The following is a 16,720-nucleotide window of genomic DNA, read 5'->3' as shown; positions in this document are numbered from 1 at the left end:
CATGAACCATCTCATTTAATCCTCAAACCAGTCATAATTTAGATTACTCCTATTCCCATTACAAAGCCAAGGGAGGGAACTTCAGTAAGCTGAGTAACTTGCTCAACACATACATACCAAGTTGTAGAACTAGGATATGACTGTTGCACTGCCCCAGAGGCCAGGTAATTAAATCTTATTTGATATATAATGGGAACCTTGGAAGTGTTTTAAGTAAGCAGATTGTGTATAAATAGGTTCAGTGTTTAAAAAGCATTAGCTCTACATGAAGACTGTCCTGGGGAAGGGCTAGAGTGGATGCAGGACAGTCTGGGGCAAATATGGTGGTTTGGACAGGGCAGTGACCTGAAGATATATTTGCAATATATTTGGTAGCAGAAATGAAAAGATCTGATAAGAGAATAGATCCTTGTCTATCTCTAACTAAGGCTCACTCAATGACTCCACTGTTTATTACACTCCAGCTATACTGATCTTCTAGTTCCTGAAATGTGCTTTTGCTAACTTCTGTGATGTTGCAAGAGTCATTGTCTATGCTTTTTACTCTGTTCTTATAGTGTCATTATAATTCACCCTGAAGAGCTCAGCTCACATCTCACCCCTCCGAGAATCCTGCCTTGATAACCTCCAATTTTGGTTCCATTTTATTCTCAACAAAATCCACTTTACTTTGTCTCTAACTTGTCAATTTACTGCATATTTATTTACTGCTTTTTACTGACCAACACGTTCCATCTCAAGAGGCCACAAATTGTGTTTATGGTGTTCATCACACTATACCCTGTGCCAGCACTGTGGCGCCCAGTAAATATTATTGAGGAAATAAATACCTGAGTCTAGGTATGTATAGCTGATCCCTGTTCTACTGCCTTTCATGTCTGCTGGTTTTTGGAAAGATTTCTTATTAAAATGACATATCTCGGGGCTGGGGATTTAGCTCAGCGGCATAAGCACCTGCCTTGCAAACAGGCAGTCGTGAGTTTGATCCTTGGTACTGATACAAAAAAAAAAAAAAAAAAACCCCAAAAAACAAATAAAACGACATATCTCAACTAAAAGGCAATGATCCTATCTCCAATGGCATTTACTAGGTGAGGTGTGTATTATGCTAAAACTTGGAAATAATCCAAGTGTTCACTAGTAAGGGAATAATTATAATTCATTCAAATGATAAACTTTAATATACATTAAAACTGTTTTATGCAATATTTAAGGATATGAAAATCCTCATATTAGAATGTTATACAAAGAAAGTATAAAGTTGTATTCATATCATAACCTCAGTTTGTTAGAAAAGAAAAATGAAATAAGATATATGGATAGCAAAAAATGCAAAAACCTATCAAATGCCACCAGTAACCATTTCTGGATGATGTGACTCCGCAAGTTTAGTTTTTGATATTTCCTAATTAAACATAATCATAAGATTTTAAAATGGGAAAACTGCAAATCTTTACTGTAGTTATAAAAATAGAACATTTTCTCTCTTTAATAATTCTTTATCAGATTTTATTGGTACATTTTAGATATACATAACAATCACATTTATCATGGAGAATTTGTACCTGTACATGATATAACTTTTTTCCCATTCCCCTACCCTCCCTTCAATCCCTCCTCCCCTCCCCATTTACAAAACTTTGTTTCCAATGTTTTCTTTCTTTTCACGGTGGTTTTTTTTCCCCCACTTTTCCCTTATTTCCTTTTTGCCTCCCCATTTGAACATTTTCTTCGTATTCCATAGTACCTATTATACATTTTGGTCCTCATTTACACTTTTGGTTTCTCATCCAAAAAACAATTCAGTATTTACACATGTGTCTGATTTATTTCACTTATGAGTATGGACTCATGGTGCATTCTTTTTCCTAGAAATGTCTTCAGTATATACTTCTTTATGGCAGAGTAGTACTCCACTGTATAAAAATATCACATTTTCTTTATCCATTCATCAGTTAATGGAAACCTGGGTTTTTTCCAAGATTTGGCTATCACAGACTGCTGCTATAAAACATAGGTATGAATATACTGTTGTTGCACGATGATGCTTTTAATTCTTTTGGGAAAATACTCAGGAGGAGAATGGCTGGGTCAAATGGAACCTCTAGTCCTAGTTTTTTTGTTTGTTTGTTTGTTTGTTTTTTTGGTTTTGTCTTGTTTTTTGAGTAATCTTCACATTGATTTCCACAGTGGTTGCATCAGTCTCACTCTCATCAACAGTGGAGAAGAGATCCTTCTTCCCCACAGCATTGCCGGAATTTGTTATTGGTTGATTTTTTGATAATAGCCATTCTTCCTGGGGTAAGATGGAATCTTAGGGTTGTTTTTATTTGCATCTCTTGAATGGCCCAGGATGTTGAATGTTTTTCATGTATGTATTTGCTGTTTGTGTTTCATCTGAGAAGTGTGTATTTAACTCAGATGCCCATTTGTGATTAGCAAGTAATTCTAGTTCTATTCAGTCTTTATGTCAAGCACTCATAAGAAACATGTAACATGTATGGCTTAATGACAAGGACATGTTCTGAGAAATTATCAGCAGGCATTTCTATCACTGTGCTAACATTACACTGCATATTTACACACAAGTCCATGGTGTTGCTTAATACCCAACTAGACTATACAATATATAGTAAGCATATGTGATTCACCATTGACCAAAACACTGCTATGTGGCACAAGATTAAATAAATATTGATTTGCTGAGATAACAGAATTCAGTTCCACTAACCTCTTGGACTTTTTTTTAAAATAAAAAAAACTAGCATGTTTTTAATGCTCTTTGGAGCCCTCACACTTCCTTGGTGTATCCTAATAATAATAATGCCTTAAGAAAGAAATTTACCTTCAATTAAATATCGTTCAGGAATATTATATTCTTAGTTGAATTAAACCTTTTGGTCCTTTTTTTGAGTCTTTGATGTAGAATTGTTGAGCTAGATTAACAAAAATACTGTTTAGATATACTCTTAGAGAGTATAAACCATCCTTTTTAAGGGAACATAAAATAAGCTACTTTTAGTTCTCTATCATATTTAATTTTGAGGCCCTCCAGGGCGATACAGTGTGATCCTGTCTTAAAACAAAGTACAACAGCAGCAAAAAGCAATCTTACAAGCCACATATAATCTTATTACATTATAAACATGCTTTGTATATATTCTTTTTTCTATTTTGGTACCAGAAATTAAACTCAGGTCTTTGTGCTTTGACAGGCAGGCACTGCACCACTGCGGTACATTCCTGGTCCATCTTATGTACATTCTAAAAATGGAACTGGAGTCTAAAAAAAATGTTTGAAGTCAGTCAGTAGAGACAACTATAATATTTGCTTTCTGAAATGTTCCATACTTGCAGTACTTGAAGCAACAAACATGTATATACAAATATGTATACATGTACATGTATATGTAAATATACAAATCCATTTGTAAAGGAGTGTGGCTGTACATTCCATATGTTGGACATTTATTTGTATAATGCCTGGAACACATAATGACCCAGCTACCTCACATGAGAAATGTGCTTCAATCATAATAGCTTTGTTTGCTTTGTTATAAAACATTCCTGAAATCAAATTCCTTCATGTGAAAAATCTTATGTTTCAACTCTTTCCTCCCCATAAACAATATAAGATAAAGATTTCAGTTAATAGGAATTATACTACATTTATATATATATACATATTATAAAATATATAAAATAAAAATACTCAGTTCAAATAATTCTAAAATTCTAAAAATTTTATTGACTGAAATCGATTAATATATTCAGGGAAGAGACTATAAAAGGTATCTGATCTGGAATTTTAAAGATGCCCATTTACTACTATTACAATTATTTTTATTCATGATCTGCATCTGTGTCTCACACTATGAAGACATCATTAATTTTCATTACAAAGAAAAGCATAAAAATCTGAATTATTTTTAAATCATTAAACTCATAAAAATTAATGCAAAGAGAAAGCTGACATTAGAACAGATATAATACTACTAGTTCTACTTTAAATTTCTTTCCTATATTATTTCTCAATCAAAGTATACTCATCATAGGAAAAAATGCCATAATATAATTAACTGCGCGTAGCTGTTTTCTTAATTTTATTAACGTAAATACTGAAGTTCTGTGTTCTGCTAGGGTACATATTGTAACTTTTGTACATGGACCCTCCTTGATACAGGGATTATCAAGCATATAAACAAACAAACAGGTGAGGCAATAAAGATGACAGTAAAAACAATATACTATTCACTTTTGATTTCTGTAAAACAACCGTGTTCCTAACAATTGCTACTGGCTCACAGAAATAGAAAAAGCACTGTTTATTGGAATCTCAGTACTCTTAATATTGATTTCCCTTGGATATTATTAATCTAAGAAATGATACCTCATATAATTCACAGAAAGCAAGCCACTGAATCTTCTAGAAAACACAGCCAGGCAATGTCTCTTCAATAGTAAATAATGGGTGGCAGGATGTGATGGACAAAGTGGTCTTCAAAAACATCATGTGAGGGAATCCAGCTGTGCTTGTATGGTCTCTAGCTATGTACAAGGAAAACAAAACAAAACAGAAGGTTGGTGAAGGAAAAAATTCCCAAGAACTGCTATTTTAAAAATGCAAATAAAAGGGAAAGAATGGCACTGGTAACCATGCATATTAAATCTACATGCATAGCAATAAAATGGCACTTAGAATATTGTTTATGTGAAGATGTTAGAACTTATGCTCGCCATTGTATTTTTGAAATTTGTAAAGCAGAACTTCTAAATACTATTTTAAGTATATTCAGCTGTTTCATTTGAAATTGTTATTACACAATAAGATTTTATAGTTGTATGGGGGAGGGAGAGTATATTTTCCTGAATTTACAACATCAGGATTTGGAAAGAAACATGAAAAATACTCAAAGATAAATTTTAAAGACCTGGCATCTTCATTTCCATGTTTCCTTTTACCCTTGGGCCCAGAAATTAAAGTATTTCACATAATCTACATTTAAAGTGTCACTGTAACTAGATATTATACAATGTACCACTTAATGCTTTACATAAAGCAACAATCGTATTGCCTTAATTAAAACAATTTTCATTTTCTGCCTGATTTAATTGTGCAGATTCTTTTCATCTTGGCTATACTTCCTACAGTGACATACTATGGTGCTTATAAAAGATGTTTAAAGAACTTAGCTCCAAAATAGGGTTCAGATTTAGGAATAAAAATTAAAAAAATGAATCAAACATTAGAAAAATCTCTACATTTCAGAAAATTATTTTGAAAATACAGACCTTGTCATAGAAGTCAAACAACTCTTTGTGACTGAATTCCACAAGAACTTTCTCAACGTTCTACAAAGAAGAAAATTAAGGAAAAGAGAATTTAGTTAAATACAATTTGCATTGCTTCTTTTCTTTCCACTAGCCTCAGTATATACCATAATATTCTTCTCTGAGTGGTTTACATTTTTTTTTACCCAGTCTACTCAGCCTTACAATTCCTATAATTCACAAATGCACTTAATAACACTCTACTTTAGCAAAAGGTTTCAGCTCTACAGGGACAGCTGTTCTTCAAGTTGATTCATAAAGGTTAATAAAACATACAGCAGCAAGAAAATAATTTCATTATTTGTTCAAGACAGACAGTCTGTGAGCACTTTCTCAGTAGTCCATCTGAAATCTTGCAAATGCCGTTACATAAAGACACTCGAGGCAGCATGTCGGACTGAACTCATCCAGCCATTCATGCTTCAGTTGACCACAGCCACTGCCTCGCAGCACTAATCTACTAGTCATGATCTTTAAATGCAGGATTATACAGCCTCAGCAAAAGCTAACAATTAACACATTTTGAAAGCCAGGACTTAAAACATTCTTTTTGTTTCAAGTCACACGTATCAGAGAAAACTTCATGAGTGCAACAGGTGCTAAGTAACAGTACTGAGTATATATGTGTGTGATTCAGGAGTGACATTACCCGAAACCAACCTAACAGAATCTACCCTGCTTCCGTTGGTTTGTACTCCAAGGAAACATTCAAGCTAGTTGCTAAAGACAGCCAAAATGTATTATTTTATTCCAGGTCTCTCTGGCGAAGGGAAAATTGATGAAGACAGAATGCCAGGAATGTCTCACCTTCGCTGATCCTACTGTTGTGTGAAGAAGCCGCAGAGCTCTAACGGGGCTACCTCACACACTTGATTGTTTGTGCTCATTTCTAACACTGTCAATCCCAACTCTCAGTTTCTATAGTCTTACTTTTTCTGTTTTATCTTTAATGATTTCCATTTCTGTTGACAAAGCCAACATTCTTAAACCAAGTTATCTCCTGCGAACACCATGGAAGTCAATGTGAGCCTAAGCACACAGCATCAAAGTTCAGAGCTGTTTTCTCTCATGCATCCATCTAAGTATGGAAGCTTTAAAGAATGAAGAAGAGCTCAACTATAAAATCTCATCCTTTAAGAATGATATAAAATTAAGGACACAAGCCGTACTAGAAAAATTAGCTGGCATATTAAAGTTTCAGTCAGCATGAGTACGTAAGTCCTCCCAACAGTTAAAGGGAGATAACAGACCGAAGTTTACCTCTGAATTCTGGGGAAAGGAAGGCAAGTTCATTATAATCATCCATGCCAAAAATTAGGAGAGAATGAAAGTGGAATTGTTATGTGAACAATTTATTTGCTAGAAGTTACAGACAAGCCAGGTTCTTGTTTCTTACATTTGCTTTGTTTTTATCTCAAAAGTGGTATTTTCTAAAATGTTTCACTGAGAAAAGAAAGGGAATCTAATTGTGAAGACACATTTCTTGTAATAGATATAGTGGCATCAGTAAGATGGTAGACTGGGAAGTTAGAAGCTCTCCTTTCCACAAAGACACCAAGTTAGCAGTATATAGAACAGAACAGATCTTTGAGAATGCCAGATACCATCGGTGAGAGGTCCTGGCGCTCAGGCCACTGTGAAACTGAGAAGAGGTTCCAGTGAAGAGGGAGTGGGCACTGTGCGGCACTCACAGCATGTGCCTGCCCCTCCCTCTGAACGGCCAGTGAAGCCACCAGGAGGACAGGCTCTGTATCAGGGCTCTTCCCGAGGACAGAACAGAAGAATAAACTTGTGTTCAATGTTTTGGTTGGCTTGGGGCTGCCTAGGAAGCTGGCTACTCTCTTGCTTGACGAGGAGCACTCACAGGACCAGCACCAGATTTTGAAGGCAACTGAAAATGGTAACAGAGTGCCAGAGCTGCAGTTTTGGGGCTGTTTCAGGGAAAGCAATGTATCATGAAAAGTCTTCCCCTATACAAAGCCAGTATGTAAAGATGCAAAAAGGTGACTGTTTATAAAAACACCTAAATCCCAGGAAAAATGACAAAGGATAAAGCAAGAACACATGGCCCAATCAAAGGACCAAAATAACACTCCTGAAACAGATACTAACAAAACATCATAAAAGTACACAATGAGTTAAAAGAAAAAAAATATGCATATATATCAACACACTCGGGAAGATCATACATGAACAAAATGGAAATAATGACAAAGAAGAAGAAACTACAAAAAAAGCCATTCTGAAAAACAGGGTAACTGAACTGAAAGATTCATTCAAGGGATTCAACAACAGATTTAGCTAGGCAGAATAGAGAACTGATGAACTCTCAATAACGTCATTTGAAACTATCAAGTCAGGAACAAAAAAAGAAAGACGAAAAGCAAAGAAAGTGTAAGAGATTTAAAGGACAACTTTGAGCAGATCAATTGTGCATTGTCAGTATTTCAGTAGGAAAAGACAGAAAGGAACTGCGAGTAAGATAAAGGGGCACACAGGTTACCTGAAACAGTAAGGGCTGAAGATTCCCAAATCTGTGGTCACAAACGAACATACAAATTTAAAGAGAGCAAGAATTTCAATGAGGAAAACCTAAAGAGAACCATACTGAGATGTAATCAAACTGTCTAATGTGGATTACACACAGCTTTAAAAATAGCAAAAGGGATATAATTACATACAAAGAAGCATTCACTAGATTCCTAGCAGGTCTAAAGGAGAGAATCAAAAGTACAGTTTCAGGCATGAGAGTTCCCTGAAACATAAGAAATAAGCCTGGAAAACTAAAAACAGATATAAGTAAGAGATACACATTTGGGAACCCTGATATACTAATGATACTTTTTTAACTTTAAAATGAAAAAACCCCAATAACAACAAAGATATAGAATTTCAAAACAAGATAATAGGAAACTAACAAATGGTTAATCTATTGCATATAGTTATCTTCAAACTAGTTGTTCAAATTACAAGATATAGGCATACATAACTGATCAAACAATACAGGCACAAACTTTTTTTCAATCAACTAAAAGAAACCAGTAGCTATCTTGTGTATGTGTATTTTTTCTTTTCTTTTCCCTTCCTTTTTTTCTCTTTCTACTCATCCTATTTGTTCTTTCCTTTTGAGCAGTTTCTTTCCCTTGCACAATATCTATTGTAGATTTTGGATCTTACTTTTTCAGCTGTTTACATTAGGAAGAAAATATAATGTTTACACATGCAAGTTTGATTTATTTCACTTAAGAGTATGGTGTTGAGTTGCATCCATTTACCTATAAAAGCTTCAAGTTTATCCTTATTTACAGCTGAATAGTACTCCATTACATAAAACTAGCACATTTTTTATTCATTCCTCAGATGACAGGCATTTGGGTTGTTTCCAATATTTAGTTATTACAAATTGTACTACTATAAACATAGAGGTACATATAACACTGTGTGGTGATATTTTTAATTCTTCTGGGAAATTATTCAGAAGGGGAATAACTGGGTAAAATGGGACTTCTAATGCTAGTTTTTTGAGGAATATATTGATGATATTTAAACCATAAAAATATAGTATATGAGAAAGAGGCTAATGTTAAGTCCTAAACAACTGTAATAGGTATTCAATGAATTTTAACAGTTTTCTACATTTTGTATCATGGATATTTATTACATTATAAAATTTTACAGTAAGTTAGTATACAAACAAAAAACATGGGTGGTTTATTTCTAAATATGCCTTCAATATTCCACTTTCTTGTAAGATCCATTAAAATCACTAATATTGTTAACTCAACATGTAGACTAGAGGACAGGCTCTTTCTTATGCCTTATGTACATGAGAATACATATAATGTATTAAGAATACAACAAAGAATCCACTTAGGAAATTCATTACTTATATTGTCTAAGCTAATCTATGCATAAATACCAAATTCAGACTTTCTGCAGTTGGTCTGAAAATACTACAAAGTGAAAATCAAAGTACAAAGACTAATATTCCACCAGTGTCTTTAAAAAGATGCACTTTTTCATCCACTTCTTTTATTTTTAATTTGTAATCTTACCTACAAGCACCTGGATAATGTTGCACATACCCATTAGCAAAATTCCTATGGAAATAGAATTTAGTAAGGTCTACAGAAAGGTCTGACTTGATGAAAGCTGACACTAAAAATATCTTTTGCTTTTCCATTAGTTAGGAACTAGAAAAACAAATATATTTTTCAAGACGAAAAATACACTAACCTTGTCACAAATTATCTGTGCAGAAATATTCTCTAAGTAATACAGATATAAACCAGATAAGAAACCAAATTTGCATTACTTTGCTTTTACATTGACATTGGAGCTCATAATTATAAATGATATAATTATCCTTTCACTTAGAAAATCAAGAGGTAGACTATTCCAGTAAAAGAAATACTATTAATCTCTTGTCCAGGAAGTTTTTAGTTGCAGAAGTGACAGGTAGAGACAAGTCCTACTGAATGGGCTTATCAAATGAAAATATTTGATATTACTTATTAAATAACCGTCTATTGTTTATATTCTCCATAAGTACATACAATTGTAGATAATAGTAAATATACACCAATGTTTATTATTTGTTGATCAGTATCTATTTTTGTTGTCAAAAAAGTGTAAGATATAATTTCAACTTTCACATAGACTCAATATAACTATGAAACTCTACTCACATACAGAACTGTTAGCCATTTCTATTACCCACAATATTTACTCATTCAATAAACATTTAAATAAAACTAGGTTCTGTGTATGATGCTCATGATACAAAAATGAGTAGGCCAGGGGAAGGAATATGCTTTGAACCAAAAAAAAAAAAAAAAAAAAAGGTCCTTCTCTATGTTGGTTGGTTGTCCTCTGCAGCTAAGCTCCTAAATATGGAACCAATTTCATGGGACTACAAGGAATGGGTTCTTTTATCATCAGTCCAAGATCCTAGCAATGAAAAGGGTAATATTTATTATGGACAGCTCTCACTCAAAGCGTGTCAGTTAAGGAGGTACAGGCAAAAGCACCCTAGGTAGAATGACAGGAACAAATTTCCACATTCTGTAAAGGAGCTTGACTACATCATCCTAAGATTGTCTCAGGTTCTGTAACTTGAAGATGTTAAAAAAGTACACCTTTCTAGGCAAATTAAACTAGTGAAGTGAGATAGTTGAAACCATAAAATATCAGTAAGGAAGAGTTTCAGCAATAACCTCATTCAATTCCCTTTTTTATAATGAGGAAAATGGTGCTCACAAAGGCAAAATAACACATAAAGAGGTGGGACTAGCTGTTGTTCTTTCCACTGCATCGCTGTGGCAATTTAAGAGTACTGTACTTCATTTGCATATCAAAATAATTTAGAAGAAAAATATTCCCTCCCTCTTGTGAATTTGCACAGTTACTTTCATTCAATAAGTCACTTAATACAGAAAAATACAAAGGCTATATTGAGGATAAAAACTTTGATAAATACAGTTGATGAGGGTCAAACTGTCTTAAATTATAAGAAGTATAAGATAAGGCTAAAGACTTCAACTTTTCAAAAATTTTCTAAAAAAATCACATCTCTTTGGCTTGCTTACATTAATAAAAACAAAACAAAAACAAAGAAGAGCCAGTGTAAAGATTTCACAACAGTTAATACAGTATCATTACTAAGCTTAAAATTCTAATTCCAAATAAACAAATGAAAACTCTCAGCTCAATGAGTGTACTATGCAATACAGAAACACAGCAAGAAAAATGATCACTTCATATGAATACAGAGCTGATTTCTATTGTTCTTTAAGGTCTGATTTTCCAAAAGTTCTTCATTTAAATACTGTTCTCTCAATCAGAGTGCAAAAACTCACAGGCAAGGCTGTGCGCCAGTGAGGGAGCAATGAGCAACCTGAAAACTCGGAGAGTCCATAAAATGTAATACAAGTTATAAAAGGTGTACCTGTGACACATACACGGGATGTAAGCTATAAGAGGCATTTCTTCCAAGGTTAAGTCCATTGTTGGCAATAAGCCCCAGACTCAATTTGTTGGTATGAAATTAAGCACTAAGACACCAAGACATCTTGACAAGGCAAGTTTCCTTCTGCACAAGGAGGTGAGCACAGCCCAGCAATAAGGCAGCAGATGCAGAGAGGCAGAGCAGGCTCCTCTTATGTCCTAAGGACATGAGCGGCCACTGATCTCCTCCCCACTGGCTGGCTTGCCAGTCCACAACCCACCTTTACTGACTAGCTCTGAGTGGGACACCTGAAGTTGCTGGGAAAAGTTGGGGCATGAAGAATTGAAAGTCCTTGGCCATGCTCCCAGAATTCAAGGCAGACAATTGAATCTTGAAATAGAATTGCAAACTGGTTTTAAGAGATAGGGGAGCACAGCCTAGGGTGAACTAGTGTTTAAGATGGAGGTACTCCTTTTTATACCCTTTGATAGAAAAGATAGGGCTATATAGTCTCTCATATCCTCCACACTGTAACTTATTTTTTTCAATCTTTGAACATTACAGTTTGGTAAAATGCTTATCTACTTCAGAACACAAGTAGAATACAAACAGTAAAAGCAAAGCTTATAGCATGCCAGCCAAAAAACTTTCAAAATGTGGTCCACAACTCTTCTTAAGACGCATCCTCCAGAGCCTCTCCATGCACTGATGTGCTAGCAGTGCTGGGTACTAGTTCTCTCAGGTCAGCATGCTGCCTCTGGGTCCTTCCCCACTTTATGTATGCATGCTAAAATGCACATACATTTACATATACACTAGCTATTTCATTTAGCTATATCCTTTAATTCTCAGTTCAGCTGACATTATATCATTTTTCTCTGAAAGAAAAAGTATCTTATGTGGAGAATATCAGAGTGAGGCTAAATGATGACAGTGTTTCACAATTACGTACACTGCAGTATTTAACACAAATTGCAGCAATGGTCTCATTACTCTTGCTTACTTAGAAAATATATGGGTTAAACAGTAATTAAACTCTAAATACTGATACTCCAGTAAGCTTGAAAAATGTTTTTTTTTTTTTTTTTTTTTTTTTTACATAAAGACTATCACCTCAAGCTGCTTAAATCAGATTTGGCTATATATTATACACTTAACTGAAAAAAATAATTTTGGCAGCCAGCATCTCAATAAATCATTTTTGACCAGAAATCTTTAATCAATACAAAATTGTAGAGTGTGTATGTGAAGCACTATATTCATTATATGTTCAATTAGATATATTTATTTTGGTTGTTAGGACATATGACCTGGTATATTTATGTGTCCTTTTCCTGGTGGGCAAAATATTGCTTTGCTCCTATGTAAACAAAACAGTATGTTTGGCCGTCATATCATCACTGTATTTTCTTTTAAAAATATAATGTGCTGTGCATTATCAGATCACAAATTGGAAGTCAATCAAAATGTACCTCCTATAGAATTCACTAACTGTGATTTATTATGTGTGTGCTGCTATGTCATTATGATTTTCAGTTTTAGTACTGAAATGTTTGGCTATGGTTGCTGAATATAATCAACTGGATAAGAGGTTTTGAATATGGTCTTTAAACAGTGAAAAATTACATTAAGAGAAGTGGCAGTTTAATGTGGGTCTTTTTCTGTATTAAATAATATGTGATACTATGTTTCTTAGAATTACAATGTATTATAAATAACTGATTATTGAATCATTACATTTGAAATAGCTGCATTACTTAACATCTTGAGATGTGTTGGTATCCTAACCAAGGAATTCTGGGTGTATTATAAATTCCAGATTGAATCCTATAGTTCCAGAGGATGAGCTTGATATCCAAATTTGGGCTTGTCATTTCTTCGTATAACCACTTTACTGGATTCACAGATAGAAGTCCATATGCTACATCTGTTCAAGAGCTACTTTATACTTGACATTCAAAATTAAATAACCTAATGTAATGCACAGTGTAATAAAAAGGTAATTAAAAATACATACTAGTTTATTGTTTTTCTAGTGTGTGCTGTCATGTAAGTCTCCAAGAAAAGAGGACTGATAATATGGACCTAAATGTTCATTTCACAATTTAGTTACAATTTGTACTTCTTATCAGGTAACTGGAAGCTCTGTTTCAGCAAAATAAAAAGCCAAAGTTTAGCATTTACTTTATGTTACAAGGTACAATGAAATCATATAATGTGTACCTCAAAATCCATTGTTACCTGTAGCATAATACGAAATACCCATTTTATCTGCAACACCTATGAACCCAAATTGGTAAAGAAGGCAGGAACAATCCCTAATTTGTTAGAAGGTAAGGTTAATTTAAATCGGCAAAGGAAAATTTAACCTACAATGCTGTTATTCCAGATATATGACAAACAAGTTCGTTTTCCTATACGCATTACAATCCTGCTAATCTAATCAGCCAATTATGACTTGTAAAATTCTCTTGTAATTAAGTGAAATAACGATGTATATTCTATAAACTAAGCAGTTTGGTACAGTTTTGATTTAAAACGTCCCTCAAATGTCTCCTGTATTCAGAGGGTGGGCTTTTAGAAGGTGACGGGGTGGTGAGGGCACTATACTAAATCAGTGTGCTAATTCACTGCTCAGTGTATGGCTAACTGCACAGTTAGGAGGTGGGACCTACTTGGAGCTGGGTCACTGGGCAAGAGACTCAGAAAGGTGCATTCTGTTCCCTAGCTCCTCCTTTTTTCTCCGCTTCCAGGTTGCCATGGGCTGAGCACTTGTGCTGCACCACCCTCTGCTATGCTGTTCCGCCTTGGGGCTGGCCAATCACGAGCCAGCTCCACTAGAACACTAGTCCAATTAACTTCTCCTTTACATTTCAGATGTTGGGGATCTCAGTGACAGGATAGTGACTAATATATGGTTTTATCAAGTTGGTATAACCCTTATGTGGTTTTAACTAGTTGGTATACTTAACTAGGTATAATCCTTAGCGCATCTGGAGCTCATAAATACGGCTTTTGTTTTATGTTTGAAATACAAATATATATGGCACAATACTGTGAATTCAATGGAGAGAGAAGCAATAGATACTTCAGTCTGTCCTGTAACTCATGTAACTCCTGAGGAGAGTATAAGATCTATTTTTAACTTAGCTAAAATAATATTGGGAAAATTAATTTACTTGGTTTGTAACAGTTTTTTGGAAACATTCATATACTATACAAATGAGTCATTTAAACTTACAATTCAATCATTTTTAATATATTCAAAAGTTGTGCAACTACTGCAATTAATGTTACTTCCTCTGTGAAACCATGTCTATTTCCGACTCCCTCCCTCAGGGCCAGTCAGTTGCTTTGATGTTCTACAGCACAGCCAGCAGCCTTTTGTTAGTATGCACCCTCAACAACGGAGGCTGCCACACAAACTGCATGCTCCTTGCGGTCCAAAGTAGCACAACATACGAATATATATTTTAAACAGGCAACACCTAGTGTAGAATATGAACACAGTGTTTCTTTCTCAAGGGGTGGTGATGTTGGAGACTGGACCCAGGGACTCATTCATGGCAAATACACACTCGGTAGAGCTGCACTTCCAGCCCCTTTAATACACATTTGTTGAATGAACAAAAGCATTTGTTAATTTTTATCTATAAGACATTTCAAGTTTTTTTTGGTGATCATCTCTAAAATTTCATGTTCAATAAGATTAAATGATGAAGGGAAAAATACCATACAGAAAATAAAAAATGAGGAATCTGAAGCACAAAGAGACTAGGTAATGACCAAATTCCACGGCTAGTAATTTTGTGGCAGAGCCACAATTCTAATCAGGTAGTGAGGCTCCAGGAAGTTATACCCTAAAATGGATTTCTGATGTGTTTGGATTGTGGGTAACACTGTGGTGAACAATGAACATTCTAGACCAGATATGAATCCAAGTCACTGTACTTCCCTGAGCTTTAGTTTCTTTCCTGTCAAACCCTAATAATAATTATGCCACCAGACCACAGCCTTTAGCATTAACACATGTAATATAGATAGTATATATTTATTATGCAACTAACAACAAAGAAACCAAATCTACATTTTAAGGACTGTGAAACTCAAAAAATTGAACTTTTTTTCTTAGTTTTAGCAGGTCTTAATCACTTTTAGTATTTTTTCTTTACTTCTTTGTATTAAGTGTATTTATTGCTTTTAAATTTTATTTAAAGAAAGACAAAAGGAAAAACAGAAATAGTACATACTTTCAAAGAAAAAAATAAACAGTAATAAATCACTTGTTGATGTTTACATATTGTCCTCTTACGAATAAGTGTTCAAGATACAAAAGTGGAACATACAAATGGGAATTCAAACAGGGAGACTGCAAATAGTTCTGTTCAACTATGTAATAAAAACTTAGTAATATGGCTATCAATCCTATACACTTAAACATGTATGCATTTATCCATATCTTCATTTATGTTGAGATTAAATAAACTAAAGCAGACTAAAATCGCTCTGAACAAAGATTAATAGTATTGTTGGATTTCACATCATGACACCCCAGAATCAGCACTGGGTACTATATTGCCTTTTTTTCCTTCAAAGTATTTGTTCATTTCATCATGTGTCATAAGATTAGTTCTCATAAACTGTTTATATGTTTCACACAAGCATGAGTCTTAACATGTATTTCTATCCTTTCTATATTAGAGGGAGAAACAGAACAAAGCAGGACAGAACAAAATATATTTCTATAGACAACTAAAATTAAAAGGACATAAAACTGCTGTACAAGGAGTTCTACCATGGTTACTGTGTTGTCTCTTGTTATCATCAATAGAAATGGCTATATCATCAGATAAAGTATAATTGAATATATCAGTACATAACAGTATTAACAGAAACACAACTTTGTAGATAGTGTAGAATTACAAAAACAGGTAGTAATCAAATCAGAATGGGTATCATAGTGAATCATTGTCATTTTCAGTATAATTGTCTATACTCTCTGACTTGATACTACAAACCTATTTTGAATAAAATCTGTCAATAACAAGCAGCAATCAAATCAGATTTAACTAAGATCAGTCATGATATAACAGTATAAGTTATACAGGGATCTAGATTAAGTTAATAGGAAATTAAAGATGATTACTGTGCTATATCCTGATATTTTTGAGATAGTTGTCTGTGCCCTCAGATCTAGTGCTTGCATACAAACTAGGATGGGTTAAGTTCTATCTAAGCAGACTGGTGCAAGTAATATGGGTTTTAATTCCTGACACACTATTAGCAATATCTTCTGTTGTCTTCTTTAAGACTATTCCTCTCCTTTCACTCCCCCAGGGTGTACTGAGTATTTTTGGGATTCCCAAAAACCCTCGATTTTATATTGGGGGGGCAACCTGCTATTTACCTAAGTGTTTCCAAACTTTCTCACTCCTGGACTTG

The 16,720-nt window shown here is 34.2% G+C and overlaps 1 protein-coding gene across 5 annotated transcripts in view; it reads right to left on the bottom strand.

The window, feature by feature from the left end:
* Positions 1–3,722: 3,722 nt before the first annotated feature.
* The window catches only part of Commd10 (COMM domain containing 10), a 172,867-nt gene continuing 159,869 nt past the window's right edge, over positions 3,723–16,720 (bottom strand). For 2 of the 5 annotated variants that reach the window (XM_063230960.1, XM_003473187.5), the window contains 2 exons: positions 5,293–5,352; positions 3,723–4,548 (listed from right to left, as the gene is read on the bottom strand). In XM_063230960.1, coding sequence (XP_063087030.1) covers positions 4,510–4,548; positions 5,293–5,352 — 99 coding nt within the window. In that variant the 3' untranslated portion in view covers positions 3,723–4,509. The remainder of the gene's footprint in view (positions 4,549–5,292; positions 5,353–16,720) is intronic. The other 3 variants (XM_063230959.1, XM_013156237.3, XR_010041153.1) reach the window with 2 other exon arrangements.

Source organism: Cavia porcellus, unplaced genomic scaffold (genome assembly GCF_034190915.1).
Source record: "Cavia porcellus strain 051 isolate PalLab524CR breed Dunkin Hartley unplaced genomic scaffold, mCavPor4.1 scaffold_19, whole genome shotgun sequence".
Taxonomy (NCBI): Eukaryota; Metazoa; Chordata; class Mammalia; order Rodentia; family Caviidae; genus Cavia; species Cavia porcellus.
The sequence above is the reverse complement of the archived record's forward strand: the minus strand, read 5'-3'. Positions and strand labels throughout refer to the sequence as shown.